Source organism: Lepidochelys olivacea (genome assembly GCF_965140295.1).
Source record: "Lepidochelys olivacea isolate rLepOli2 genome assembly, chromosome: 2".
NCBI lineage: Eukaryota > Metazoa > Chordata > Testudines > Cheloniidae > Lepidochelys > Lepidochelys olivacea.
In genome coordinates, this window is record NC_140412.1 from 40,916,831 (window position 1) to 40,944,692 (window position 27,862).

At 40.0% G+C, this 27,862-nt stretch overlaps 1 protein-coding gene across 1 annotated transcript in view; it reads left to right on the plus strand.

Annotated features, from left to right (window-relative positions):
* STK3 (serine/threonine kinase 3) overlaps window positions 1-27,862 on the plus strand; it is a 291,221-nt gene that overhangs the window by 21,538 nt on the left and 241,821 nt on the right. Inside the window, exons 2-4 of the mRNA XM_084621958.1 lie at window positions 7,811-7,891; window positions 9,807-9,935; window positions 11,768-11,882. Of these exons, the coding sequence (XP_084478084.1) occupies window positions 7,811-7,891; window positions 9,807-9,935; window positions 11,768-11,882 (325 nt within the window). The remainder of the gene's footprint in view (window positions 1-7,810; window positions 7,892-9,806; window positions 9,936-11,767; window positions 11,883-27,862) is intronic.

Sequence of the window (27,862 nt, forward strand, 5' to 3'; positions counted from 1 at the left end):
CAGTGTGTGGTTCCCGTGTTTGCCGGCATTCAAGCAACATGCGTTCTTTATCTCTCTGTGTTATCCTCAGGAGAGTGATATCATTCATGGTCACCTGGTTGAAATAGGGGAATTTTATAAAGGGGACATTCAGAGGTGGCCGTTCCTGCTTGGGCTGTTTGGCTGTGGCTGAAAAGAAATCATCCCTGCTGTTAGCCGCACGGTGGGGGGAGGGGTGAAGCGATCATCCCAGAGAATTGGTTGTGTGGGGGGATTTAGTTGGGTTTGTGCTGCATGTAAACCTGAAAACATCAGCCCCTGTTTTTAAATGGCCAATGAGTCCTTTTTTTTTTTTCAATTTTAATCTCCCTTTTTTCCTCCCACAGCTGCAAATGTTTCAATGCTGCGACTAGCATCTCTGTCCCAGAGGGTAGCGCAGATAAGGCGAAAAAAAACGCACTCTCAATGAAATGTTCATAGAATCATAGAATATCAGGGTTGGAAGGGACCTCAGGAGGTCATCTAGTCCAACCCCCTGCTCAAAAGCAGGACCCATCCCCAATTAAATCATCCCAGCCAGGGCTTTGTCAAGCCTGACCTTAAAAACTTCTAAGGAAGGAGATTCCACCACCTCCCTAGGCAACGCATTCCAGTGTTTCACCACTGTTCTCTGAGCTCATGCAGTCCTCCCACACTGAAAGAGCCCAGCAGAATGTGCGGAGTCAGACAATGGCAGAGTCCAGGAAAGCACAAAATGAACGCGAGGAGGGATGCACGAGAGGACAGATGGCTGGAGCAACAAGAGAGGTGGTGGGATCAAGAGGAAAGGTGGTGGCAGCATGATGAAAAGAGGCAGGATGCAATGCTGAGGCTACTGGAGGATCAAACTGATATGCTCCGGCATGTAGTTGAGGTGCAGGAAAGGCACAGACCGCCACTGCAGCCCCTGTGTAACCAACCCCCCCCCCCCCCCCAAGTTCCATTGCCTCCTCACCCAGATGCCCAAGAATGCGGGGGGGGCCTCTAGGCACTCAACCACTCCACCCCAGAGGACTGCCCAAGCAACAGAAGGCTGGCATTCAATAAATTTTGAAGTGCAGTGTGGCCTTGTGCTTCCTTCCTCCCCCACCCCTCCTGGGCTACCTTGGCAGTTATCCCCCTATTTTGTGTGATGAATTAATAAAGAATACATGAATTTGAAACAATAATGACTTTATTGCCTCTGCAAGCAGTGATCAAAGGGCGGTGGGAGGGCGGTTGGCTTATAGGGAGAGAAGTAGCATTAACCAAGGGGGTGGGTTTTCCTCAAGGAGAAACAAACAGGACTGTCACACTGTAGCCTGGCCAGTCATGAAACTGGTTTTCAAAGCTTTTCTGATGCGCAGCACACCCTGCTGTGCTCTTCTAACCGCGCCGGTGTCTGGCTGCATGTAATCATCAGCCGGGCAATTTGTCTCAACTTCCCACCCCACCATAAACATCTTCCCCCTTACTCTCACAGAGATTGTGGAGCAAGCAGCAATAACAATGGGAATAGTGGTTTCGCTGAGGTCTAACCGAGTCAGTAAACTGTGCCAGCATGCTTTTAAACATCCAAATGCACATTCTATCACCATTCTGCACTTGCTCAGCTTATAGTTGAATTGCTCCTGACTACTATCCAGGGTGCCTGTGTATGGCTTCATGAGCCATGGCATTAAGGGGTAGGCTGGGTCCCCAAGGATAACTGTAGGCATTTCCCCAATGGTTATTTTCTGGTCTGGGAAGTAAGTCCCTTGCTCCAGCTGTTCATACAGACCAGAGTTCCTGAAGATGCAAGCATCATGTACCTTTCCCGGCCGTCCCACATTGATGTAGGTGAAACGTCCCTTGTGATCCACAGTGCTTGCAGCACCATTGAAAAGTACCCCTTGCAGTTTATGTACTGGCTGTTGCCAAGGTGGTCTGGTCCCAAGATAGGGATATGCGTTCCGTCTGTCACCCCACCACAGTTAGGGAATCCCATTGCAGCAAAGCTATCCACTATGACCTACACATTTCCCAGAGTCACTACCCTTGATAGCAGCAGCTCAGTGTTTGTGTTGGCAACTTGGATCACAGCAGCTCCCACAGTAGATTTGCCCACTCCAAATTGATTCCCGACTGACTGGTAGCTGTCTGGCATTGCAAGCTTCCAGAGGGCTATCGCCACTCGTTTGTGAACTGTGAGGGCTGCTCTCATCTTGGTATTCTTGTGCTTCATGGCAGGGGAAAGAAAGTCACAAAGTTCCATGAAAGTGCCCTTACACATGTGAAAGTTTCACAGCCACTGGGAATCATCCCAGACCCACAGCACTATGCGGTCCCACCAGTCTGTGTTTGTTTCCCAGGCCCAGAATTGGTGTTCCATTGCCGCCAGGATGGCCAAATTGCCAGGGCCCGTGCTTTGAGAGAAGTCTGTGTCCATGTCCTTGTCACTGCACTGCCGTCATCTCCTTGCCTGCTTTTGCAGGTTCTGGTTCCGCATATACTGCATGATAATGCGTGAGGTGTTTGCAATGCTCATAACTGCCTTGGTCATCTGGGCCAGCTCCATGCTTGCCATGGTATGGCATCTGCAGGAGAGCAGAGTTGCAGGGGAAGTGGTGGTTGGATGACCAGTATTGCAGACCTACTGCACCGTCTGCTGCCAGTACGCAACAGCTGAGCAGGCTGCACACTTGCCGTGGTATGGCGAGACAAGAGCAGCTGAGCAGAGTTGAAGCGGCCCTGCGAGACCACCAGGAGAGCAGAGTTGCAGTGGATGACGACAGTCATATGGAGGACCTGTGCGGTGGATTTATAGCATCAGGAGAGCAGAGTTGAAGTAGTGGATGACAACGATGGTTTGCAGACCTATTGCAGCGGAAGCTGAAAGCCGTATAGCGCCCGCATGGAAAAAAGGCGCAAAACAATTGTCGTCTGTTGCTTTCACAGAGGGAGGGGCGACTGATGACACGTACCCAAAACCATCCGCGACAATGTTTTTGTCCCATCAGGCATTGGGAGCTCAACCCAGAATTCCAATGGGCAGTGGAGACTGCAGGAACTGTGGGATAGCCTCGGTACTGTGGATGCACTCTGCCGACTTAATGCGCTTAGTGGGGACACACAGAATCAACTGTATAAAATCGCTTTCTAAAAAACGGACTTCTATAAACTCAATCTAATTTTCATAGTGTAGACACCCTTAGACTAGTAAACCAGAAGGGACCATCATGATTATCTAATATAATTTCTTGCACGTCTCAGGGCAGAGAACCTCACCCACCAATTCCTCTAATAGACCCATAATCTCTGGCTGAGATCCTCAAAACTTGATTTAAAGACTGCAAGTTACACAGAATCCAACATTTTACTTCAGTTCAAACCAGGAAGTGACCCCTGCCCTACCCTGCAGAAGAATGTGAACAATTTCCTGCTCCCCTCCCCCTGCCAAGGTCTCTGCTAGTATGATCTGAGGGAAAATTCCTTCCTGACTTCAAATATGATTATCAGTTAGACCCATTAGCCAGACACCTACAGTAGTAGTAATTCAGAGCCCTCCTCATTTTTGACCATTAGAGATTTGCTAATATCAGTTGTGTATGGGCCATATGCTGTTGTAGGCAGCCTCATCATACTGTCCCCTCCATAAACTTAGCAAGCTCAGTCTTAAAACAAGTTAGGTTTTTTTGCCCCCACTATATTGCTTGGAAGGCTGTTTAACTCTGTGTTTTAGTTTTGTTGCCTGTCCCTCTAGAGCTTTCTTATTCTGCACTTCTGCTTTTATTCTGCCACCTGGCGCATATGAAAATTGCCTTTTCAAGTGTTGGATCCATGCCTCTGAGTAGCCTTTAATGTGTCTTTTTTGAATTGTTACATTCCAACATTGCTTGGCTTTTAATAAAAGGGTCACTTAATGTTCTATATTCATAACACTGGCTTTTTAATGTTAAAGACTTAAATTCCTGTCTCTCCTCCTTTTCCTTTTTTTTTGGTTTTTATCCAGGAAAATGTCATAGGTGACATATTTTCCATAAGGTCCTAATGATCCTCCATACTTCTTTTTTTTCATACATACATACTTTTTTCCCCCCCCCCCTCCACATCCTCCATATGGAATACATTGTGTATATCCAGTACTAGAACACCAACCACTATCAGAGCCATTCTTTTGCTCCTCTTTTATTATACTCGTCCCTATGGCTTCCATATACACTTCAAATTGCTATATACGTGTTTTGTATCAGAATTTCCCATAACTAATAGGGCTGGTTAGGGATTTGCGTGTTGCAGCTGCATGTTGCTACCTCTCAGCAGCAATTTCTTAAGTTTCCCCTTGTTGTAGTCAGTGTCACTTTCATCAAACTTTTGCGGTCTGGTTGCTCTCTTCCTTGATCAGCTAGGAATCTGTACCGTCCACTTCTAGCATGAGGTTTTATTTAAGTGATGACTGAGGCAGGTTTTAGGGTACTTTTTGTTGTTTTAAGTTACATTATTAACTAACAATACAGTGCTGCTGCTGCTGCTGTAATCTGGCATGACTGAATTCTGTCTTAGCCTCTGCAACTGTTTCCTAGTGACAGGACCATAAAGCAGCCGGATAAACACAAGTGGGTTGTCAACTATATGGTTGAGGATATGATGCGAAGGCTGGAGGAATACGTGGCGTACCAGAAAACAAAGCAGGAGTGGAGCATGCTGCAGGCATAGGGATCCCTGGAAAGATTGCTGGTGGAAGAATGGAGGCATAGGGAACCCTAGCCATGCTAGCACTAATGACCACAGACTCCTCATGTTACTATATCTTGCAGTCAGTGCAGGATTTAGACAACTGGGGCTGGCTTGGCAATGGACTATTCCACAAACTGGAAGCGCGGGTGTTCTCTGTGTAGTCATATGCAAAGCAAGCAACATGTTTTTTGGAGTGGGGAGGGCGAACAGGAGGAGGAACTTGGCCAGAGAATAACATGTCCTTTAATATTGGCTTCTGAACATTTGTATTCAGTGGTGGTTAATGTTTTGTATACAAACGCCATGCACTTGCATTGCACAATATGTAGAATATTTATTGCATGTCATAAAATAACATGTAATAATTATTTTATAGAGGGGTAGTTGGCTTTTTCCTTGAGTTGGTTTGTTTGTTTTAAGTTTGGTTATTTTTGGAAAATGTGGCTTTGTTGGTGCTTTCATAGGAAGGAAGATCCAGGAAGTTTTGTACTAAGCAAAATGTCACAATCACATAGGCACTTAACTTCACATCAAGCCTATATAACCTAAAATAACACTAAAGGTTAAATCACCTCTACCCTATATCAAATAGACTGTTTACACCTCTGTTAAAAAAAGCAGATAATGAAGTGATGAAAACAGGCGACTTCCTTTCCTCACTGCAACCAATTCCAGGATTCATTGGTCTACCTTATACTGTACTAGGCCTGCAAACCAGCGGGGTCCAGAGCCCATGCAAAAACACTTGCCTTTAACCTTGCAGATGTTGTGCTGGGCGCACCAGACCACGGACATATGGACTGCATTGGCATACAAATGGTTTTGTAGGCAGCACCTTCTTGCCATCAGCCTGTCAGATGTGCACAGTACCTCATCCTGTAGCTGCTAAGCTTGTAATTGAATCTTCTTTTGCCAGGGCCCCTGATGTCAGGGTATGATTTCATGAGCTGTGGCCAGAGTGGGTATGCATGGTCCTCCAAAACGACAGTGGTCACAAAGGTCCCATTGATTACAGTGTAATTAAGAGGGAATAAGGTCCCTGCTTCTCTCAGCATTTCAGTGCCAGATCTCTTTAGCACACTGTATTCATGCAACTTTCCCATACTTCACACATTAGTGTTTCTGAATTTGCCTCTCCAGGCCCTACAGAATGATGGAATAGTACCCTTTGCAACTGACACACATGCTTGTTCCTGCTGACTGTCAAACGGTTAGGTATGGGTTTTGGGACTCCATTTTCTGAAAGCCAGCTATTTCAGGAACATTTCTCATGCTCCCCAGGAGGGGATAAACCAGTGGTGATCCCTTCACAAATCTCCGTTACCACAACATCAGCAGTTCACTTGCCAACACCAAACTGGTTTGCAGCACGTGTAATAGTCTGGTGTTGCCAGCTTCCAGAGGCCAATAGCAACCTGCTTTTATACCTGTATGGCCTCCCTCAATTGAGTGTTCTGATAATGGAGGGTCAGGGCAAGCTCTTCACACAGCTCCATAAAGGTCTGTTTCCTTATGTGGAAATTCTGGAGCTACTGCTGGTCATCCCATGTCTGCATGATGATGTGATCCTACCACACTATGCTTTGTGGTATATATCCCACTGATCTATAAATACCCACTGTTTTTGTGGGTTTGTTTTACAGCTGTAATATTGATTAAAGGTAGGTTCTAACTGCTTGTTTAGGAAGTTTTCTTTAGGTCTTAATGAGCTGTAACTAAGCTGAAATTTTCCATGTTGAGCATCTGCCTCAGAACTGCAGCAAAAATGGTTCATTTGTTTTTCAGGTTAGGGGAAAATACATTTATGTCCATGTTTTTTATATATATAGCTGCTTCCTGCAGCTCCCATTGGCCAGGAACGGCGAACCGTGGTTACTGGGAGCTGCGGGCGGCTGTACCTGCGGACGGTCAATATAAACAAACGGTCTCGTGGCCTGCCAGTGGATTACCCTGATGGACTGCATGTGTTTTGTGGGCCGCAGGTTGCCCATCACTGAATTGGAGGGTGGTGGTTGGGAGGGACTGAATTAGGCCTGTGGAAAAAAAAATAGTATGAGATCCTGTAATTGAAGACTGCATCGTAATGTGTGCGCACAAGGAGGCTAAATCAGGGTTGTACAGGCAACCTGAATTCTGCCATTTTCTAACTTTTGGGTGCTTGACTTTGTAACTAGAGCTGTGCAGATTTTTTTGGTTTAATAGTTTATTCGTGTTTGTTCGACACACAACTATTTGCAAATGTGATACCAATTCAGCCAAACATTTTTGTTTTTTTGGGGGTGGGGCTTGGGTGCCATTCACAGAGTGACATCTACTACCTTTATAAGTTTTAGCGCAGTGTTAAGGCACTCATCAGGGATGTGGAAGTTCCTGGGTTCAGTTCCCTCCTCTGCCTGATGTGGAGCTGGGATTTGAGCTTATGTCTTCCACATTGCAGGAGAGTGTCCTCGCCACCAGGCTATGGACTATTCTAGGGTCAGTCTTTCTCAGTCTCTCCCATTGAAGCTGCTCCAGTTTGTATAAAATACTTGAATAGTCATGGGGCGGGAGTGTGTGTGTGTGTGTGTGTGTGTCTGATAGACTGACTCTATAGTCTTGTGGTTAGGGCGCCCATCTAGTAGTGGGGAGATCTTAGGTTCTGTCCCTGTTTGACTAACTTGTCAATAGGAGAGACTCAGAACTACACACCATTGTATCCCATAGTCCTGTGGTTAGGGTGCTCTCCTGCAATGTGGGTAGACGCAAGGTCAAATTCCTACTCCACCTCAGGCAAGGGGGAATGGAACCTGGGTCTCCCTGGTGAGTACCTTAACCACTAAGCTAAAAGTTCTAAGGAGGGCAATACCGCCACCCACTCCTTCTCAATGGTGTGGAGTGTTGTCTTTTTCACCTCCCTGTTTTTTAATGGACAGTATTTTATAACCAACCATCTGTACCTGATGCTTGTTTTTCATTACAAGTGCTCCTGGTTCTTTCTTTGTAAGATCTTAATTTCTTTGTCTCTCATTTAATAGCTGTTTTTTTCTTTGAACTACATGTTTTTACCTTTTAAAGTCAAATATGTAAATGACTTATTGTAAAATATTATTTTTATTAGCAAGCTGAAAAAGCTAAGTGAAGACAGCTTAACTAAGCAGCCTGAAGAAGTCTTTGATGTTCTAGAGAAGCTTGGTGAAGGGTGAGTAAAACTGTTTGTGTGTGTGTGTGTGTGGGGGGGATACATGGGGAAAATAATTAAAATTAATATGATATTAAAAGTGACATAGTGTCAGTGAGCATGAACTAAATTGTGCCTTTTTTTTTTTTAGTACTTAAACAGCAAATGCCTGTGTGGGTTTTTTGAAAACCTACCCATGCATTTTTGTCATGCCTTTCTAGAGGCTAGAGTTTCAGATTGCAAACTTTCATGCCTTTCATTTACTGAGGCAGAAAAATAAGTTTATTTTTGTGGTTGTAGTGAAGTCAGGAGCATTTTCTTTGCCACAAGCCACGCTTCATTGCAAATTGGAAAGTAGATGAGAATGTGATATAAAGTTATATTCAGAGTACCTTGTTACCTTCCCTTGTTATCATTTTATTGCTCATATAGACTCGTGGAACAAACATTGCAATTATTACACAGCAAAGTATCTTCTTATTGAAGGATTGGTATATACTGTAAGGTTGTTTTGCAGTTTGGCTAGCTGCAAAGATAGCAGATTATTATTTTTACAGAGGGAAAGAGGTTGAAGTAGAGAAGGTACCTGTGGTATAAGAGCTCCATTTTTACTGTGATCTGCCCAGGAAAATTGGTAGCTCTGCAGGTGCTTTATGCTGTTGGGAGGTGTACAAGCCTACTCATCACCACCAGAATTAGGAGCTCCGCAGGCTGTGTAAATTGAAGAGGGGCTGCTTTCCTGGTAGCTGACACAGCCAGTGGTAAGCCTAATTCTGTAGAATTCTATTGAATCTTCTGTCATTATGAATATAGAGAAGTCACATACTTAGGACCAAGTAGTAAACTATAAGGCTAATGATGAGGGACTGAAATGGACAAAACATGAATCTTGTCAATTTCTATTCCCCTGCTGGCTCACAGTTATGGAGCATGTAAGAGGAACAGAGCACTATGCCTTCCAAACAAGCGCAGTATGCTCAATTGCTCATGTGTTTGGGTAGCTCACTCTAGAGGCTAGAGTTTCAGACTGCAAACCTTCATTTTGGGTGCCTGAAAACTGACATGTTATAATAGGGAGAATATTGTAAAATAGAAAAATGTAACTGTAAAAATGTAATTGTAACCTTATTCCTTTTAAATGTTGTATGTATATCCAGAAATTCGGATTATATTTGTGATTAATCTAAGGAGCTATTTACAAAACTAAGATTTTTTTAGTCTCAAGTTTTAGAGGGGAGTTGATAGAGGCATTCAAATTATGAAGGGAATTGTGAAAAAATGATCGGTCTCTCCAATTTCTTGATCCCATGTTAAGAAAACACGAAAGGGTAATAGCAGTTTTTTCTTTGTAATTGTATTTTAGAAAGCATATCACAAATCTTTGTATATTTACAACCACAGCAAATCTGAGTCAAATACCGTAGCTAGATTTTTAAGAAGAGTGGGATAAAATTATGATTTTGTATGCAAATGATGATGAGGATAAATCTCATGGTCAGGATGTAAGCTGATTGCCTGAAGCGGTCAGGAGGGATCTTATTCTTTCCCTCCTTGTTTTGTTCTAATTTACAGCATTTCCTATCTGGCTATGTGTATTATGATGGTGATTTTACCTTTCTCTTAATGTTTTATTAGTTCATTAGCAACTGCTGGAGGTAAGGTACCAGATATAATTAATCAATATTTTGACATAATATGCCAAATACTATGAATTGGCGAAGGTAAACGTTATCTGAGGACTTCCTTTTCAGAGGCACAGTCATGATGAAATTAAAATCTCTTGCAATTTTACAAGCATCTCATGTAGATAATGTTAAAAAAAGACGTCTTTTAAATGAATCCAGTGGTTGGCATGATCTTTTGAATAATGCTGATTGGGAGGAAGGAAGAACTATTTTGGAGAGAAAATTAATTTGTAATTTTTTGTAATTTTTAGATCTTACGGTAGTGTCTTTAAAGCAATACACAAGGAATCTGGACAAGTAGTGGCAATTAAACAAGTCCCTGTCGAGTCAGATCTTCAGGAAATAATTAAAGAAATTTCTATAATGCAGCAATGTGACAGGTATGAGCAATATTACGTATTTATTTATTTATTTATTTAATCATTTGCCTCCTTTTTAAGCATTTATTTGAAAATGTACTTGTAATGTTACGAGCACGGCTGGTCTAGTAAAAGTCTATTTACATTTGATATTCAGTTCTAATTTTAACGACCACTGCATATGTACTTGTTGAAGGTTGAATTTTCCCCTAAGTTCATAGTGAAATGTGATTAATATAAACAACTGAAAGAAAAATATATACTTCTAAATTAATATTAAATTTAGTAATAAATAATAAATAAATAAAGTAATAAATGTTATCCTGAGAAGAATAAGGTAATTTGTTTAGATATGCACTTGATTACAAGCAGTGTCAAACAAAAATAACTTGACATGATTATAATTAAAGAAGGATCTTTTTTTAAAAAGTTTGAAGTGCTGTTAAAATTTCCTGTAAGCAGATAAATCCACCTGAGTTTTTTGAGTCCTCCATTTCAAAGTATTGGCAAGGATTGTTATAGGCCAAGACTAATCACTGTTAATTTTAAAAAATAGAGGGGGGGAAATGTGCTTGGAAAATAGTCTCTATTATACAACTGGCACTTTTGCAACAATGATTACTTTGGAGGAGCTGCTGTTATCCTAGTCTTTCTTTGGACAACTCACTCTCTGATTGTGGTGGCAGCTTTCTCTGATTAGGGCTGCAGGAACAGGGGCCTTCACTTATAAGGAGATAGAAATGAAAATTAGTGTTACAAGTGCTACTTTCACTTAAATTGTTTTGTGCTCTGTGTGTGAGGGGTGTTTTTTGAAAGGATTATGGTCCTGATCCTGCAATGGAATCCATGATGGTGAACCCTTATGCATGTGAGGAGTCTTCTTTAATTTGGTGGTGTAAGGGTCTGTCTGTTTGTGGGATCAAGGCCTAATTCTGCAAAGGTTGGGCTAAAATCTCTCTAGCTGTCTAACTTTCTTTAAACACAAACTTTGTCAGTAACCATTTGGACCAGTCTGCTTTCACAAGTCTTACTTACAGCTGTCCTCTCAAATTAGAGTAGTTTGTACACCCTTGTCTACTGCTGCAGTATTGAGGCTAGCTTACCACTGAGGGACAAAAAAAATCTCCTTCCTCATTCTGAGATTCTGCAGCTACTGCCACTCATCCCAGGTCTCGAAGAACTCAGGGGAGGATTTATGTCCTTTATTTGATATGTTGATGAATGGAAATACAACATGCATAATATATGGCACTATATAAATAAGTGTTCTGTTAAAACTTAATATGGAAAATGCACATAGAGTTCCATAAATATTTCTATAGCAAAACATTAGACTGAACAATATTTAGTTAGCTATTCAGGTTTGTTTTTGAAATAGACTCCTGCAGGTTGTGTGGGGAAAAAAGAGGAAATTTAAAATGATTTCCATGTTGTCCACTCAACACTGGAAAGAGAGAAAAAGGAGAAGGCTCCTGAAGATAGTGAAAAGGGGAATAGACTTTTCCGAAGGAAAAGGGAAGTGGAGAAGGTGCTTTCCCTTCATCAGAAAGCAACTGGTGATTGGGGAGATCTTTGTATTTATTTGAGGGGTGTGGGTGTATTGTAGGTCATTCTACATGTGCCTCCATCATTTTGGTGAAGGAACCAAACTTCTGGAAGTCTAACCAGGCCTTTACGAGGCCTTGATTAAGGTAGTCCCATCATGACCTAAAATTCGCTCAACTGCACCACACAATCTTTGGCTGTCCTAGTGACTTCCCAATTCTCATTTTATTAGAACTGACCGTGGATATTTTTTTCATTGTTGAGGATCATTAATACATGAATCTCAACTGTTTTGTGTTTATATTTAGTCCCTATGTTGTCAAGTACTATGGCAGCTACTTTAAGAACACAGATCTATGGATTGTTATGGAGTATTGTGGAGCTGGCTCTGTCTCGGACATAATTAGATTACGGAATAAAACAGTAAGTTCCCTTTTTTATGTGTATCTTTTTATACTGTTTTTTAATTATAACTTTTAGTCTTAAGTAATCTGACTAAGAGAAAAGATTTGCCTACAGGCTTTGTCTAACTCTTGGGAAATTTTTGAAGAGGGCTTAATCCTAAAAACATGTCTACACTGCGCAAAAAAAAAAAGTGTTCTTGGGTTTGCTAACCCAAGTTAGCTAACTTGAGTTAAAATAGCAGTGAAGACATGGCAAGTTGGCTTTTAACTCCTATTAGCAGCTCGAGTAGGGGAGCCCAGTACTGAACTCAAACTGCTAACCCAAGGTAAAAGCTGAGTTACTGGGTATGCCTACACTGCAAAAACAAACAAGCAAAACACCACGTGGCAGTGAGTTTCAGAGCCTGGGTCAACTGACTTGGACTTGTGGGGCTAAAATGAGCACTGCAGACATTCCTGCTCAGGCTAGATCTGGGGGTCTGACACCTGCCTCATTCGCATGGTTTCATAGCCCAAGCTCTAGCCTGAGTGGGAATGTTTACACTGATATTTTTAGCCCTGTAGTGTGAGTCCTGTGAGCCTGAGTCAGTTGACCCAAGCTTTGAGACTTGCTGCCACAGGTTTGGTTTTTTTTTTTTTTTACAGTGTAGACATAGCCACTGTGTCTTCGCTGCTGTTTTAACCCTGAATTAACGAACTCAGGTTAACTAAACTGGGTTGAGAACACTGTCTTTGCCATGTAGACATGCCCTTAATATTGGGCACTCTTTATTTCATTGAGACTAAAGGGAATTGAAAGTTGTGATTAGAATATCTTAATCTATGAAACCTCTCCGGATGGTAGCCCTCAAATATGGAATTTATTTCAGCTACACAAATATTGCCTCTTCATCTGCAAGATCACAAAATTCAGTTTATTTTCACTTGATAATTTTACACATTTTAAAAGGACACTCATGGCATAATTTGTAGCTCTAAAATGTACAAATTCTTTTTATCACTGATAGAAAGAATTGAAACTGTAATACTTTGTTCTTCTTTACTCTTTCACCTCTCACTTGCCATCCTTTAGGTACCTTGTTTAGGAGGTTGAGCTGTTGATTAGGCTTTTGTTTTTTTCTTTCCCCAAAATTGATATTCCAGCATTTATTTTGACATCTCCCTGCACCATATGTAACAAAATCTTTCTTGGGGAGGAGAGGAATTATGATGTTTTTGTCCTATCAAGTACTCACTAGGTGCAGGCTAGCATTATCACCCAATTGCTCCCCCCCCCCCAATATTTGTATTTTTCTTTTTCCTTTTATGGAAAGGAGTTGTCTTTAGAATGACAAATGTTATATTACCTAGGTGCCATGTTTAGTTTAAAACTAATTTTTGTTATAAAATACTGTATGCAATACTTTATAACAAGTGAAATCCCTTTGATGTTGAGTTTTTGTGAATACTCCCAGATCTCAACAATAGCCTATTTATGGTAGCAAAGGTTTTTCCCTGAAAAGCATCTGTACTCGGTGTTTTTTCTGAGTTACTGTTGAATAAATGTTGTCCAGACCTCCTGACCTTTACGACTTGTCCAGTTTGTAAAGGGAGAATAGTACTTGGAACTATTGTTTGTGTGTGTATATGGGGGTGTGTGAGGTGTGTGGCTTTTTTTTTTAAGGGGTCTATTCTATTAAGTCGTAATTTGAAAGATGAAGAAGTTGCTTTCTATTTCATGACTAGTAAATGGAACAGAAGGAGTTGTTCTAATTTGCTTCAATAACCTAATTTTAAAATATGCCCTTAAAAGTATAATCTTCTTCCCCTCTCCCCATGCCCTTACCAGCAAATCATTTCAGGCTGTTTGAAAGAGATTTAAGCAGTTTCAATAAACCTGCATGTAGTTATGATGTATTTAGTTAATCACATTTCCACTAAAATCAGTTAACTGTTTACGTTGTATAACCCTAAATGAAAAAGCTATTTACAAGAGTAGCTAAGGCAAGTTGTGTCCCCCATTAGTGGTTGCCATGATTTATAAGAATGAAACTACCTTATTTTTCTGCATAATGATGGAGGAACAAGACAATGTATACTGTTGATTCTCTGGAACAGTAACTTGATTGCTGTATGACTTTTTATTACATGATGGAAAACTTCTGACTACATATTACTGGAATAAGGCTGGCTAAATACTTCAATACTTTGTGGTTCACCTAAAATAAAGTTTGTTTGTGGAAACAATAAGTTGGAAACTTGTTTTAGTGTTTTTATGGTTTCCACAAGAAATAAACCACTTAGAGGGAGACGAGTTAATTCTTAGTTTGATAGAATGTGTATTAACTGGCCATTGCCATTCATAGTTACTTGCAGTATTGTTATAGCTGTGTTGGTCCCAGGTTATAAGAGAGACAGGGTTGATGAGGTAATACCTTTTATTGGATGAACTTTTGTTGGTAAAGGAGACAAGTTTATCAGCTTACACAGAACTTTTCTTCAGGTCTGGGAAAGGCACTCAGGCTCTTGCAGCTAAATACAAGGTAGAATGTATTGTTTAGCATAGGTAGTAAGCACATATTGTAAAAGACACTGTAAAGTCAACAGCTTGTCTCTTTCACCAACAGAAGTTGGTCCAATAAAAGATATTACCTCACCTCTTTTCTCATTCATAGTTGTGTATTTTAGAATTTTCCTAGATCATCACCATAAACCAATACAATGGTTGCTTCAGGAAAAACATTCTTAATATAGGGATTATAGGTAGAAAATAGATAAAATAGATTAAGGTTTAACAATCTCTGTAACTGTTTATACTGTCCTCCCGAAAAACAACCAACCAGCCTGTGGACAAGGTAATGGAAGATGGCTCTGTGAATTTTTTTTTTTTTAAATTCTTATTTAAAAATAGGTGAGGAAAGGATGGAAGTTTTTTTTTTCATGTTTATTAAAAAAAAAAAAAAAATCTCAAAGCACTCATTCTTTGCCCTTGGTGCCTGTTTGTAAACTTAAAAATGTACCATATAATACACATACATCTCCACCAAATCCTTTCAACCGTCAGCCCACGCCTTTGTCAAAAGACTGAGCAGAAAGATTTGGGCTTTGCAGCATGTCAAGAAAGTTACAAATCTTGGCTCAGCCCTGTTTAACCAAAAGTATGGGAAACAAATTCCAGAATTGGGTACCCTTCAGACCCTTGTTAGCCACTCCCCTTTCGTGTCAAGGGGGCTCCAGCTCAAAAGAGAGGCAGCCTCTCAGGTAATGAAGTCCCAAAACATTTATTGCTTTATAGCGTAAGTCAACCCCTGGAATCCCTTCCAGAAGTTTATTGGAAGCCAGTATATATCCAGGAAGAAGTAGTGTAATGTGCTCTCAGTATGCAACTTCATTTAAGAGGGCCATGATAGTCTCCACTAGCTTCACGTTTTGAATGGTCCCAAGGTGTGACCCTATTATTATTCTGAGATGACAAAGATATGGCTAGCTTTATCAAGGCTCACATCAGAGGGGAAAAGGGCACTCTTCTCCATAGGCACTGATGAAGGGAAAGTGTACATGACCATAGCCATCATTTGGTGATCCAGGATGTAATAAAGCACTCAGGTTGCACACCTCTGCTACTCTCCCTCCATTACAGGTGCCATTGTAAGTTTTAACTGTTTTCACCAGGCCAACAACATTCTAACTTTCCTGTCTGGATTAATTTGTAACCAGCTAGTTCTCATCCAAACCCATAGTTAATGTAGCCACTGGGTAACTTATTCCATTGTTCCATCATATCAGACATGATGGAGATCGGAGTTGTGATGCTGAATACACTGCAGCCTATGTCTCCTCACTAATCCCACCAGCATCCTCAAACAGAAGTAACTGTGGTACCACTAAACCCCTGTGGTATCCTGCAGGAAAGAATCCTTTGGGCAAAGGAATCCACAGCCAATGTTTTTTTTTTTTTTTCAGAAAGCTAAGAGTGACTCCGTCCCCCAACTGCTTTAGTTCACAAGCAAAGGAACAATATCGAAGCTGGTGACCAATATAAAAGGATCAGCACAGATTCTCTCTTTTTCCGTTACTAGGCGATCATCCACTAGTATAACCGGTGCAATTTCTATCTCATATCCAGGCTTGTAAACCTATAAACTGGGGTCAAGGAAACTAGAGGACTGGAAAAATCAAAACAAACAACAAACCCCACCCACATTAATTTTTCCACCACAACCTTTTCATGACCTTCCCCAAAAATGAAGACTGTCATTATATAGATTGTATATAGATTGTCAGCATCAAAATTGGCTTCTTGAGCACTGGCTTCACTGTAGCTGTAAGAGCTACTTGCACTCTGCCCTTCCATAGGGAAATGTTGACAGTCTTAAGAAGGAACCCACCACTTTCCCTACTGACCTTCACCAGCCAGGAAGGTCATGGGTCCACCTCACAGGTTGTAGCACAAAGCTACTTCAGTACCTCTTTAACTTCAGTGAGCAATACTGGCTGAAATTCATAAGACTAATTCATTGTTTCCTTAAGACAGTGTTCCATTTCTACAGAAGTAGACAGTTTATTCTAAATTCAAACAATTTTTATTTGCCAAGTAATATGAAAATTTTGAGGGGAAGAACTCAACTCTATAATTGTGATGAGATAGCTAGGATTGGGCAAGCTATTGGCCACTAAGGATGGTATTTTTCTGTATTGGATTTCCTTTGGAAGGGAAAAAAACTATATAATTGGTTGCAGTCTGCATGAGATTTCGGTCACTAGTGTTCTGGCTGTCTCATCTCTCACTTGATCTGTCTTTTCTGGGAACCATGGTGAAGATGGAGCTTGTGCAGAGAGCATTTAGGGGCCACTGTTTCAATAGTGGATGACCGAATACTAATCTAAAGCTTACCAAAACCATTAATAGGTTGTTTTTCTGAAAGATCACTGGTATCTGTAGTGGCTGCGTGGAAACTCAGTGGTTTCATTAACTACCGAGGGTGGACTCTCAAGATATGTCTGTCACTGTGGATGGATAAATTCTTCCTAACTTCAGAGATTGTGGATGATCAATGATGGGGGGAAATGGTTCCTCAATCATAACTCAAGCACAAGATCCAGAGTGTGTCTAGCCTTATGAATGGAGCCTGTGACTGCCTGGGACAGTCCAGTAATTGTAATGGGAGCTGTGAAATTCTTAGCCAATCCACAGGTAACATCCCCTACAATGAAATCCTCAGGCACTGACATTTTGACTATTCCAGATTTGATCCTGTGGGCCAGAATCACTTTAAATGCTGACAAAACCCATAGTTAAAAAAAACAACAACAACAAAACCCTAAGAAAAAATGCAGGTCATTGGGAGCTTTCTTCAAATAAGATATTCAGTATGTGGCCCTCTGTTGGAAGCTGGGAAACCTGTTTTCCCCTGTATGATGGCCTTATTTTCTGACTTTAAAATCTTAATTTTGTAAGAGTGTGAAAACTTTTTATAGTTGCAAGGCTAATGTTGGTAAAATTGCATATGGTGAAGTACCTAGATACTAATTTGGCCAACGTCACTGTAATATCTGAGTGCTTATTGACGTGCTATTTAAGCTAAAATTTTGTTTAACTATATGTATGATTAATAGCAAAGGCATTCTGTGGCATTTCCCAAATCTCAGTGTAGTCCTTAGTCACCCATTCAAAAATATATTTAATATTCTACAATAGAATCACCTTTTTTTAGTACTAGGTACTTAATTACTACAAAGCTGTCCTTCACTAGGCACGTAAGGAGTTACTGTCAACTCCAAATTTGTCCCAAAGTTTAAATTTACTTAAAAACAAGCTTGTAGAAAACAAGACAAAAAGAAATATTTCCAGGTACAGAAAGATTTAGGCCAATACCGATCTATTGGGGGGGAGGAATAGTTCAGTGGTTTGAGCTTTGGCCTGCTAAACCCAGGGCTGCGAGTTCAATCCTTGAGGGGGCCATTTAGGGATATGGGGCAAAAATTGGGGATTGGTCCTGCTTTGAGCAGGGGGTTGGACTAGATGACCTCCTGAGGTCCCTTCCAACCCTGATATTCTATGATTCTATCTTTTTTACCCAAATGTAATCAATTTTCAAACAAATATACTTTTCAGTACTTACAATTCAAACCAAAATTGACTTAACTGATTTTCTTCATCCAAGCTCAGAGAAATGCACACAAAGTAAACAGTATGTTTACAGTGTTAAGTAAACTAAATCTTTTAAAAAAATTGCTTTTGCTAATCTAAGGTAGTTATTAATAACATAGGTCGAGACATTTTACAATATAAAGATGCTATTCCTGAAAGGCTTATTGGTCACATAAGTAAATTGAAGTCTATAGGACTTCAAGTTGCAGTGGGGGAGGTTTAGATTGGATATTAGGAAAAACTTTTTCACTAAGAGGGTGGTGAAACACTGGAATGCGTTACCTAGGGAGGTGGTAGAATCTCCTTCCTTAGAGGTTTTTAAGGTCAGGCTTGACAAAGCCCTGGCTGGGATGATTTAACTGGGAATTGGTCCTGCTTCGAGCAGGGGGTTGGACTAGATGACCTTCTGGGGTCCCTTCCAACCCTGATATTCTATGATTCTATGATAATTTTGTAAGTAAGAATTATTCATTAATAAGGTTTATAAGACTTGGCCCTACAATTTTTAGGAAAATTTAAAATTTATATATTGATGATATCAATCCTTAAACTTAATCACATTGTCTTTAAGAACCCAGTGGTGGAAGGTGCTGAGACACAGTGTTGCTTAATTGGGCCCTATGGCGACTAAGGAAGTACACATCTGGGAAGATGGGCCTTAGCTGACTTTTTGAATTACTCCCTCCCAGTGTGTTTTTACTTCCCCACCCTGAATTCCATTTATATATATATATATATATATATATAAATAAATAAACCAACTATTTTTTTTAGTACCATGGGAGAATTTGCCCATCTCGTGGAATTTGCAGGATCTAAGGTTTTTGCAGATGTGAGCGGGATAAAAAAATGCAAGAAACAATGTGGGAGTAAGTAAGAATGAGTATTGTGTGGTGGGATTGGACGGGAGCGGGATTAAAAAAATAGTCCCTCACAGGGCTCTACTCAGAACCATGGGCCTTTAACATTGGTTGTCCTCCATCCCTCATAGTGAACAGGAAAAAAAAAAAAAAAGCATTTGAACAATTTAAAATGCACCTGTGCACACACAAGAATTTCATGGATTAGACAAACGCTGTAAGTAGTGGTTTGGGGAAATAGTCATATTTTGTTCCTAATAAACATAATGATAACCTTTGATTCATTTAGCAATGTCATCCTTAATTATTAAAAAATTGAAGCTTACTGTGAACAAATTTCTATACTTGTGTGTGCAAAAATTGTTAGCATTTTAAATTTGAACATTTTAAATTATGTAGCTCTCAGGATAAATATAGCTGTTTCTGACAGAGCAGTTTTAGCTTTTCAAATGCAAAATTGCTGTGTTGAGGGAGGCAAAATTATCATCCCCTCACCCCCACCCCAATAGTCTCAACTGTATGGAGCTAAGAGTATAACTGTAGCTTTCACTATAACATTTTAAAGTTCCCAAATAGCTTCATTGCACACACAGGCTGAATTTTGTTATCTGAAGTTCTTTTGAAGGGTATACTTGCGGATGGAACTTATTTTTCTAGTTTTTCTAAGGTGAACTTGACACTTGTGCATAGAATAATTGTCTTAGTTTTTGTTTTAACATTTTATGCCATTAATGTGACCTAAATTTTGAGTTTACCTTCATCTGAAATAAATCTAGGAATCATTTCAGATGCTTCCTGTTATTGGAGCAGAGTGTTCTGAAAGTGGCTAATGATGGAAAACCAACTTTGACCTAAGGAGGAGACCTATTCAAATGTCTTTGAACCAGAAATTAGTTGGACATGGTATATTAAAAACTAGGTTAAGTGTTTTCAAATGGTTCTCTAACAAGAGCCAGTACAACAGCCGCTGTACAACAGCCCTTTTCAGAATGTATTAATATATTACATATAAAAAAACTTTGTTAAAAGAACATTAAGCACTCAAGAGTTAGGAAATGCCAGATAAGTTGCCTGTTCACCTCTGTTACTATACATTATGATACAGTCTTTAAATACATGATCACATACTATTTTTTCCATGGGATACTTGCCTCATTCAGTGCCAGGATGGACCTGCTGGGGGGATGAATCAGGGTTGAGTAGTGAAAGAGATTGTTGTCTGTAGGATGCTGCTCGTTTGTTGCTGAGGTTGGAAGATAAGTGTTTCCAGAAAGAGAAAAGATGGTCTTATGGTTGAGGCAGTTGAATGCTGTCCTGGAGAACTGGATTCTGTGCTTGCCTGTGATACAAGTCAAGTCACTTAAACCAAATTTTTCACAGGTGGTCATTAGCTGTGAGTTTCTCATTTTCTGGACGCCTGACTTGAGACCCTGAGGACTGATTTGTGGAAATGCTGAGGACTCACAGCTGCCACTAAAGTTAGTGGGGGCAATGCTTTGAACTATAAAGTGCGTATGATGCTAACTACTCTGAAAAGTCAGTTCATAAGTGTCTATAACTGGGCACTCGGCATTACTGGATACTTTTGATTTTAATCTCTCTGCTTCGGTTTGCCATCTGTAAAATGAGAATAATAATACAACTCCCTCATCTCACAGAGATGTTAAAATAAGTTCATTAATATTTGCAATATTCAGATATTCAGGTACTATAGTGATGATTGCCATAGAAAAGGCCATGAGGAAATTAATAATTCTGTCTTCAAAGGAGGATTTGAATAGTGTGCAGTAAATAAGGACTTGGACCACACATTTCCTGATGAGGAAAAAACAAAATATTGAACAGCTGCTCAGTAAGTGAACACTGTCCATTCTGTGCACTGAATGAGGCAGAGGTCCTTTGGGGAAAAAAAATGATTTATGAAATTAAAGACAGTATACATATATACAAGGGAGCTGAATTTTGGTTGTGCAGACAACCTTAATTCTGGCATTTCCTAACTTTTGAAAGCTTCACTTTGCAACCTTAAAATGTTTTTAATATACTTTGCTTTTTGTGTTTAAAAATGTCCTCGGTTTTAAAAATAGCAAACTGAAAATACAGAAATTCCATCATGCTGCATCATATTGACACCCATATGGGTCATCAGTTTGGTTGGAACCTTTAGTTTTACCACACAAACCTCTTTCCCTTGAGATAGTAGAGTAACTGATAGCAGTAGTAAGTTTATTATTGTCTATGTGAACCAACTTTGGAGGAGGATGAGAGACACACTTTGCTAGTGGATTTCACAGGTATTTAATGATGAGAGAGGAACGGTGAGACTCAGGAATCTTGGTTTCTATTCCAACCTCCGGAGGGGAATTTTTCCTAATGGTCACAGCATCTTCTGCTTGTTCCACCCAGGACTGAGTCCTTCTGCCCCTTTTGCTTCAACCTGTCCCATTCTTCTTGCCTATCCAGTCCTAGTCTCCACTCCTCAGGATTCTCATCCCAGTCCCAGTCTCCTTATCCAGCCAGTCCTCATCTCTCCCTCCTGGCTGTCTGTACAAGTCCCAGTTTCCTTCCCTTCTCTTCTAGTCCTACGCTAACCAGACTCCTTGTCCTAATCTACTTCTTTCTCTCCCCCTGGTCCAGCTTCTGTCTCCTCTGTATTTGAATCAGGCAGCTTCCTCCACGTTCCTGGGTGCTGGAATGCAGGTCACTTAGAGCTCTCCGTTGCGGTGCTCACCTCCACTCTTGCCCAGAGCAGGTGGGTGCAGCAATTACAGGGAAAGTCTGGCTTCACTCTATAGCCCTGGTTTGGAACACATTCAGTGGTTCTGTGGGGCTGGCTCAAGTGCAGTCCAGTCACGCTTGGGAGCTGTGAAGGTGTATAGAGCATCTTTGGAGATTTTAGCTGCTAAAAATTGAAACACTCTCTGAGTATGTGCAAACTGCAGTCGTCGTCATCCCCCGCTTCCCCAGGTTTATAACTTGGCCAAATTTGGGTGGATTTTCACAGGGATTGTGAAGGATACTTCACTTGACCCAAGGCCACCCCATGCCAAATTTGAAGGCCCTGCTCCGAAGCATGGGGGAGGGAAGGGAAGGGGCAGTGCTAAAGCTTCTCAAAGAAACAGTCACAAGAATTTTTAACATGAGCAAAACCATTTATTTTTCATAGTCTCATTCTCAGAAAGGGCAGAACTGTTTTGACTGAGATTATTTTTTTTGAAAAAAATTCAGCCTGTGGCAACACCTAGCATGTAAAATTTCAGTCCAAATGGTTAAAGTTTGGCAAAGTTATAAACCCAGTAAAAAGAGGATCTTATAATGGGGAGTGTTGGGTACCTTTAATAATAATCAGTGATACTAGACCCTGCTTATAATACTGGTTAATTAGAAGAGAATCTTTATTTAAATGAAATTTTTGAGATGTCAGTTGCTGAATATTACTGTGGTGGGGAAAGGGGAAAAAAAAAAAACAACAAAAGAGAGTGGTGGGGGAGACCTTCACAAGGTTCCCCTCATGGAGTTTTCATCAAGCTGTTTCATGCACTGTTGGAGTTGTGTGAGATTAGATTTTTTGTACTCTCACCAGAAGAAAAGACTTCTCTGTTCCCCCTCACCTTCTCCAACTCCCCTAGATCCAAGGTCTGTATGGATTGCGGGGTGGGTCTATAAGACACAAGCATCTCTTCTTTTGGAATGCATTTTTGTGTGTGAAATAATAATGTAGTTGCTGTCACATAAGCAGTTTATGCAAATCAGTAATGAGTTAATTTGTCTATTTGCAAATATGTTTCATACAACCATAAAGTTTGTTTTTAATAAAAAAATGCTTTTTTGTATTTAGAGTTAATGAAAGGTCACAGTGCTGGCAAATACAGTTCTTTTATCTGCAGGGTGAGAAGCCCAGACATACTACCCTATCAGCTTGTCTCAACCCTGGTCTGGGTAGGATTTCCACTGTGGCCTTGCTGTCACTACACAATTTTATTGTTAAAATATTACTGTGAAGAGTGGAATTAACTGTCGTGATGCTGACCACATCTTTGTGTGGACAAGGACAAGCCATGTGCATTATTGTGTCACATAATCATGGTTAAATGGCATGTTTAAGTCTCAGACCTCCCCTAGGGGCTGGACAGGACGTGTTCTTTTCTACATTAATTGCAAAGTTGTGGTTAGCCTCTGGTTAGCTAATTTGATACATCGCAGTTGTAGATCAAACTTGATAGTGAAGACAAGCTCTAGGAGTAGCAGAGGGAGTCTAGGCTCCATGTTCCACTCTGTTCTTGGCCTCTCCATGCAAAACACATGTGTGCCAAGTGCTATGGTAAATTGGTGATGTGAGAGCTGGAAATGACTTCCACCAAACTCATTTCATATAGGGGCCAGCAGATATATATTAGATGGAGACAGCTTTGACTCTTAACTGATCTGGGCTGGATTCAAACTGTTGAACTACAGGTGGAAAGCTCTGTAGCTCATTAGCACTGTCCGAAGTATCCTGTCCCCTAAAATGTGCTAACATGAGGGGGTCTGATTTTATATATATACAAATAAAATTACATATAAAATACCTTATCATTGAAAAGTCTAATACTCAAATGTCAGAATTAAATCCTCATGCAGCCTGTATATGCACAAGGGAGTAGAACTATCTTTAGTTGTGTGCTCATTTCTATTTATTTTCCACATGACCATGCATCATTCGCTGCTCATGGTGGATGGTGCTCTGAGAATGAGGTAGCTGTGTAATGTCTTTCTATCTGCATCACTCAATTCATGGTCCTATGCCTAATTTACTACTTAACTATTTATTATTAATATTAATAATAATAATTAAAAAATCATGAGGAAATTATTATTATTGCTCTCATCACCATATTACCCAAGTGCCTTATGATTATCTTCACAACACTCCTGTGAAGTAGGGAAATATTATCTTCCATTTACATATAGAGAACTAAAGTATAGGAAGATGTAGGCCAAATTTTTCAAAAGTGTATATTGATTTTGAGTATCTTAATGATTGGGTGCCCAATTGGAGACAGGTAGGGCCTGATATTTTTATAGGTGTTGACTTCATTTACAGTTGTGAGTGTTTTTAGAATTTCTGAAAAATCAAGCCCTGTGTGTCTCAAGCTGGTCACCTAGAAAATGAGGCACCTGCAAGTTATGACTGCTTCTGAAAAGTCTGGTCTGAGGGAAGTTTGTGTCAAAGTTAGGGCTAGAATCCCATTCTCACTGGTTTCAATCCAGTGCTGTAACCCCAACAACACTATTTCTCTTCCTGTAGGTCCTTGCCTCGTGTTACATGCATTACAACTTTCACAGTGAAAGAGATAGGGGTCTTGCCAACAACGGCTTTTTAGCTATGCACCCCTGCCTCATTTACTGTCCTTCCTGCCTACTGAATGAGGCAGAGGTCCTGTGGGAGAAAAATAGTATTTGACTTTGGTGAGACTTTGTAATAATGAATATGCACAGAAAGTGAAATTAAGGGTGCATGGGCATCCATGCCTAATCAGCCAAGCATATCTTCAGGTTCATTCTCCTAATAGATATGTTACTCTGCAACCTCCCCTAATAGATATGTTACACCTGAACTTAGTGCATGTTCATCTGATCCACCAGAATATTTAGTTTGACCAGAGCTGGCTGGCGTAATAGTTTCCATTGGTTTGTATGGTGGCTATAAAGTTGGCCCACTTTAGCTTTCTGAGTTAATTTGTATGGATGCTGCAGGGTTCAAAATTGCTTCACAGCTGTCTCAGGAATGGCAGATGGCACCCAAGTGGACAAGAAATGCACAGCACACTGTACACAAGCATGGGGTAAGGGAAAATGGTGACCAAAGATACCAGGCAAATGATTGTACTTCAGGATCATTAGTGTCTACACATAGAAACCAGCTCAGTTTTTTAACTTTCAACTGGAAGATCCCCACACAGAGGTGGTAAAATACTTAGCTGATTGATTTTCTTATCTAGCTGGAAACAGTTAAAAACAGAGCTATCTTTTCTATACTTTTAATTTTTGTTTCTGTGTGGAGATTTTTTATTTTGGACCTGAAGGTTAGAAAATGAAGCCACTTCTAGTTTGACAACAGAGATGGAATGATGAGATTTAAAGAAAACAACAGTGAAAATTTCTCATAATAAAGATTTGCTTATTTCATTTTACATATCGCCCTTAAAGTTAATAGTTTATATTTTCCCCTAAGATTTCATCTTCTTTTTTCTGTTACTAATTTTAATTTATAATTGGGTCATGAGGATTCAGATATTTTCCCTGTGGCTAATAATTTTGGAAGATTGGGGGAAGAAAGCATATTGTAAAATAAACACAGAAGCACAAATAGTATTTTATATTCTGTTCAAATTTTGTTTTTTCTCTCTTTTCTTTTGCCTGATCTCAAATGTTTCTGAAATGAGTGCTGGCTGGTTGGAGAGCTCCTTTTTGCCCGCTTGCTCTTGGGTTAAAAAACAGAGTAAATCAGTTTTACTTTATAGGAAGAATTTGACTAACTCCTGTTCCCTTTGTTGCGTGCTGTGGCTCTTTAACCAATAGCAATAGTTATATGCCAACATAAAAATATCAAAAATAATGCATACCAATATAGAGCACCGGACAGTACTTTATGCAGGCAACAGCTTTTTTACTCTGAAAAGCCAAACTATGGCCGTGGTGTTGGGGTCTCTCGCACCCTTTACAGGCTGGCTCTCTCTGTGTGTGTGGGGCTTTGGAACTGATGAATCTTCCCACCAGGGTATTCTCTCAGTAGCATAAGGCTGGGGCTTCCCTCATAGCCCCTGGCATGGGAAGGAGTGGTGCAGGAGAGGGAGGAGGCATGGTTGGAGCATATTGTGCGCCAACTTTTCTGGTCAGCTAGACAGCTCTGTGGGGAGCTGTTGCATAATGGCTTGTCTCTTTGATGGGGTAATGCAGACTAATAGGGCAAGGTGATTTATAAAGCACATTAATATGTTGTGTATTAACTAGGGCTGTCTATTAATCATAGTGAACTCACGTGATTAACTCAAAAAAATTAATCACGATTAAAAAAATTTATCATGATTAATTGCAGTTTTAATCGCACTGTTAAACAATAGACTACAATTGAAATGTATTAAATATTTTTGGATGTTTTTCTACATTTTCAAATATTGATTTCAATGACAACACAGAATACAAAGTGTACAGTTCTCACTTTATATTATTATTTTTGATTACAAATATTTGTACTGTAAAAACAATATACAAAAGAAACAGTATTTTTCAATTCATCTCATACAAGTACTGTAGTGTAATCTCTTTATCATGAAAGTGCAACTTACAAATGTAGATTTTTTTTTTGGTTACATAACTACATTCAAAAACAAAACCATGCAAAACGTTAGAGCCTACAAGTCCACTCAGTCCTACTTCTCGTTAAGCCAATCACTAAGTCAGACAAATTTGTTTACATTTATGGGAGATCATGCTGCCCACTTCTTATTTACAATGTCACCAGAAAGTGAGAATAGGCTTTTGTAGCCAGCATTGCAAGGTATCTGACAGATATGCTAAACATTCATATGCCCCTTCATGCTTTGGCCACCATTCTAGAGGACATGCTTCCATGCTAATGATGCTTGTTAAAAAAATGAATTCATTAAATTTGTGACTGAACTCCTTGCGGGAGAATTGTATTCTCTCTGGTTCTATTTCACCCGCATTCTGCCATATATTGCACGTTATAGTAGTCTCAGATGATAACTCAGCACATGTTCATTTAAAGAACACTTTCACTGCAGATTTGACAAAATGCAAAGAAGGTACCAATGTGAGATTTCTAAAGATAGCTGCAGAACTCGACCCAAGGTTTAAGAATCTGAAGTGCCTTCCAAAATCTGAGAGTGTTGAGGTGTGGAGCATGGTTTCAGAAGTCTTAAAAGAGAAACACACTGATGTGGAAACTACAGAATCTGAACCACCAAAAAAGAAAATCAACCTTCTGCTGATGACATTTGACTCAGATGATAAAAATGAACATGCGTCAGTCCACACTGCTTTGGATTGTTATTGAGCAGAACCCATCATCAGCATGGATGCATGTACTCTGGAATGGTGGTTGAAGCATGATGGGACATAGGAATCTTTAGCAGATTTGGCATGTAAATTGCGATCATGTAAAATGCGATTCATGGCACTGTTGTAGCCGGCGAACACCTTTTCTCGCTTTCAGGTGATATTGTGAACAAGGAGCAGGCAGCATTATCTCCTGCAAATGTAAACAAACTTCTTAGTCTGAGCGATTGGCTGAACAAGAAATAGGACTGAGTGGACTTGAAGGCTCTAAAGTTTTACATTTGTTTTATTTTTGAATGCAGTTCTTTTTTATACATAATTCTACATTAATGAAAAAGATTGCACTATAGTACTTGCATTTGGTGAATTGAAAGACTCTTGTTTTTTACAGTGCAAATATTTGTAATAAAAAATAAAGTGAGTCCTGTGTACTTTGTATTCTATGTTATAATAATATATTTAAAAATAAGGAAAACATCAAACAATATTTAAATAAATGGTATTCTATTATTAACAGTGCAATTAATTGCATTTAATTTTTTTAATCGCTTGACAGCCCTAGTATTAACTGGTTTGGTAGACCTTGCTGGTGCCTACTAAAGGTTGCCTAGTGTGCTTTAATATATTCCTGTTTAAAACAGTACTAAGTTACACCTTACCAAGAAATAGAATATACTTGCTTGGAGAATAATTATGTATTTGTTATAGGACTGAAAATGCTTGGTGTAGAACCAGATGTATGGATGAAGACAATCTCTGTTCCAAAGAGCTTGCAACATAAGGTCCTGATCCTGTATTTTTTCTGCATAGGTAGACCCTTGTGCCTGTATAGAGTCCTATTGAAGTCAATGGGATTTCATGTGGAACTGACTTCAGATTCATGGCCTGTAAGTAAGGCCTAGAGGAGATGGGATGTATTATAAAATCCCAGTGAGGAAATAACTTTAC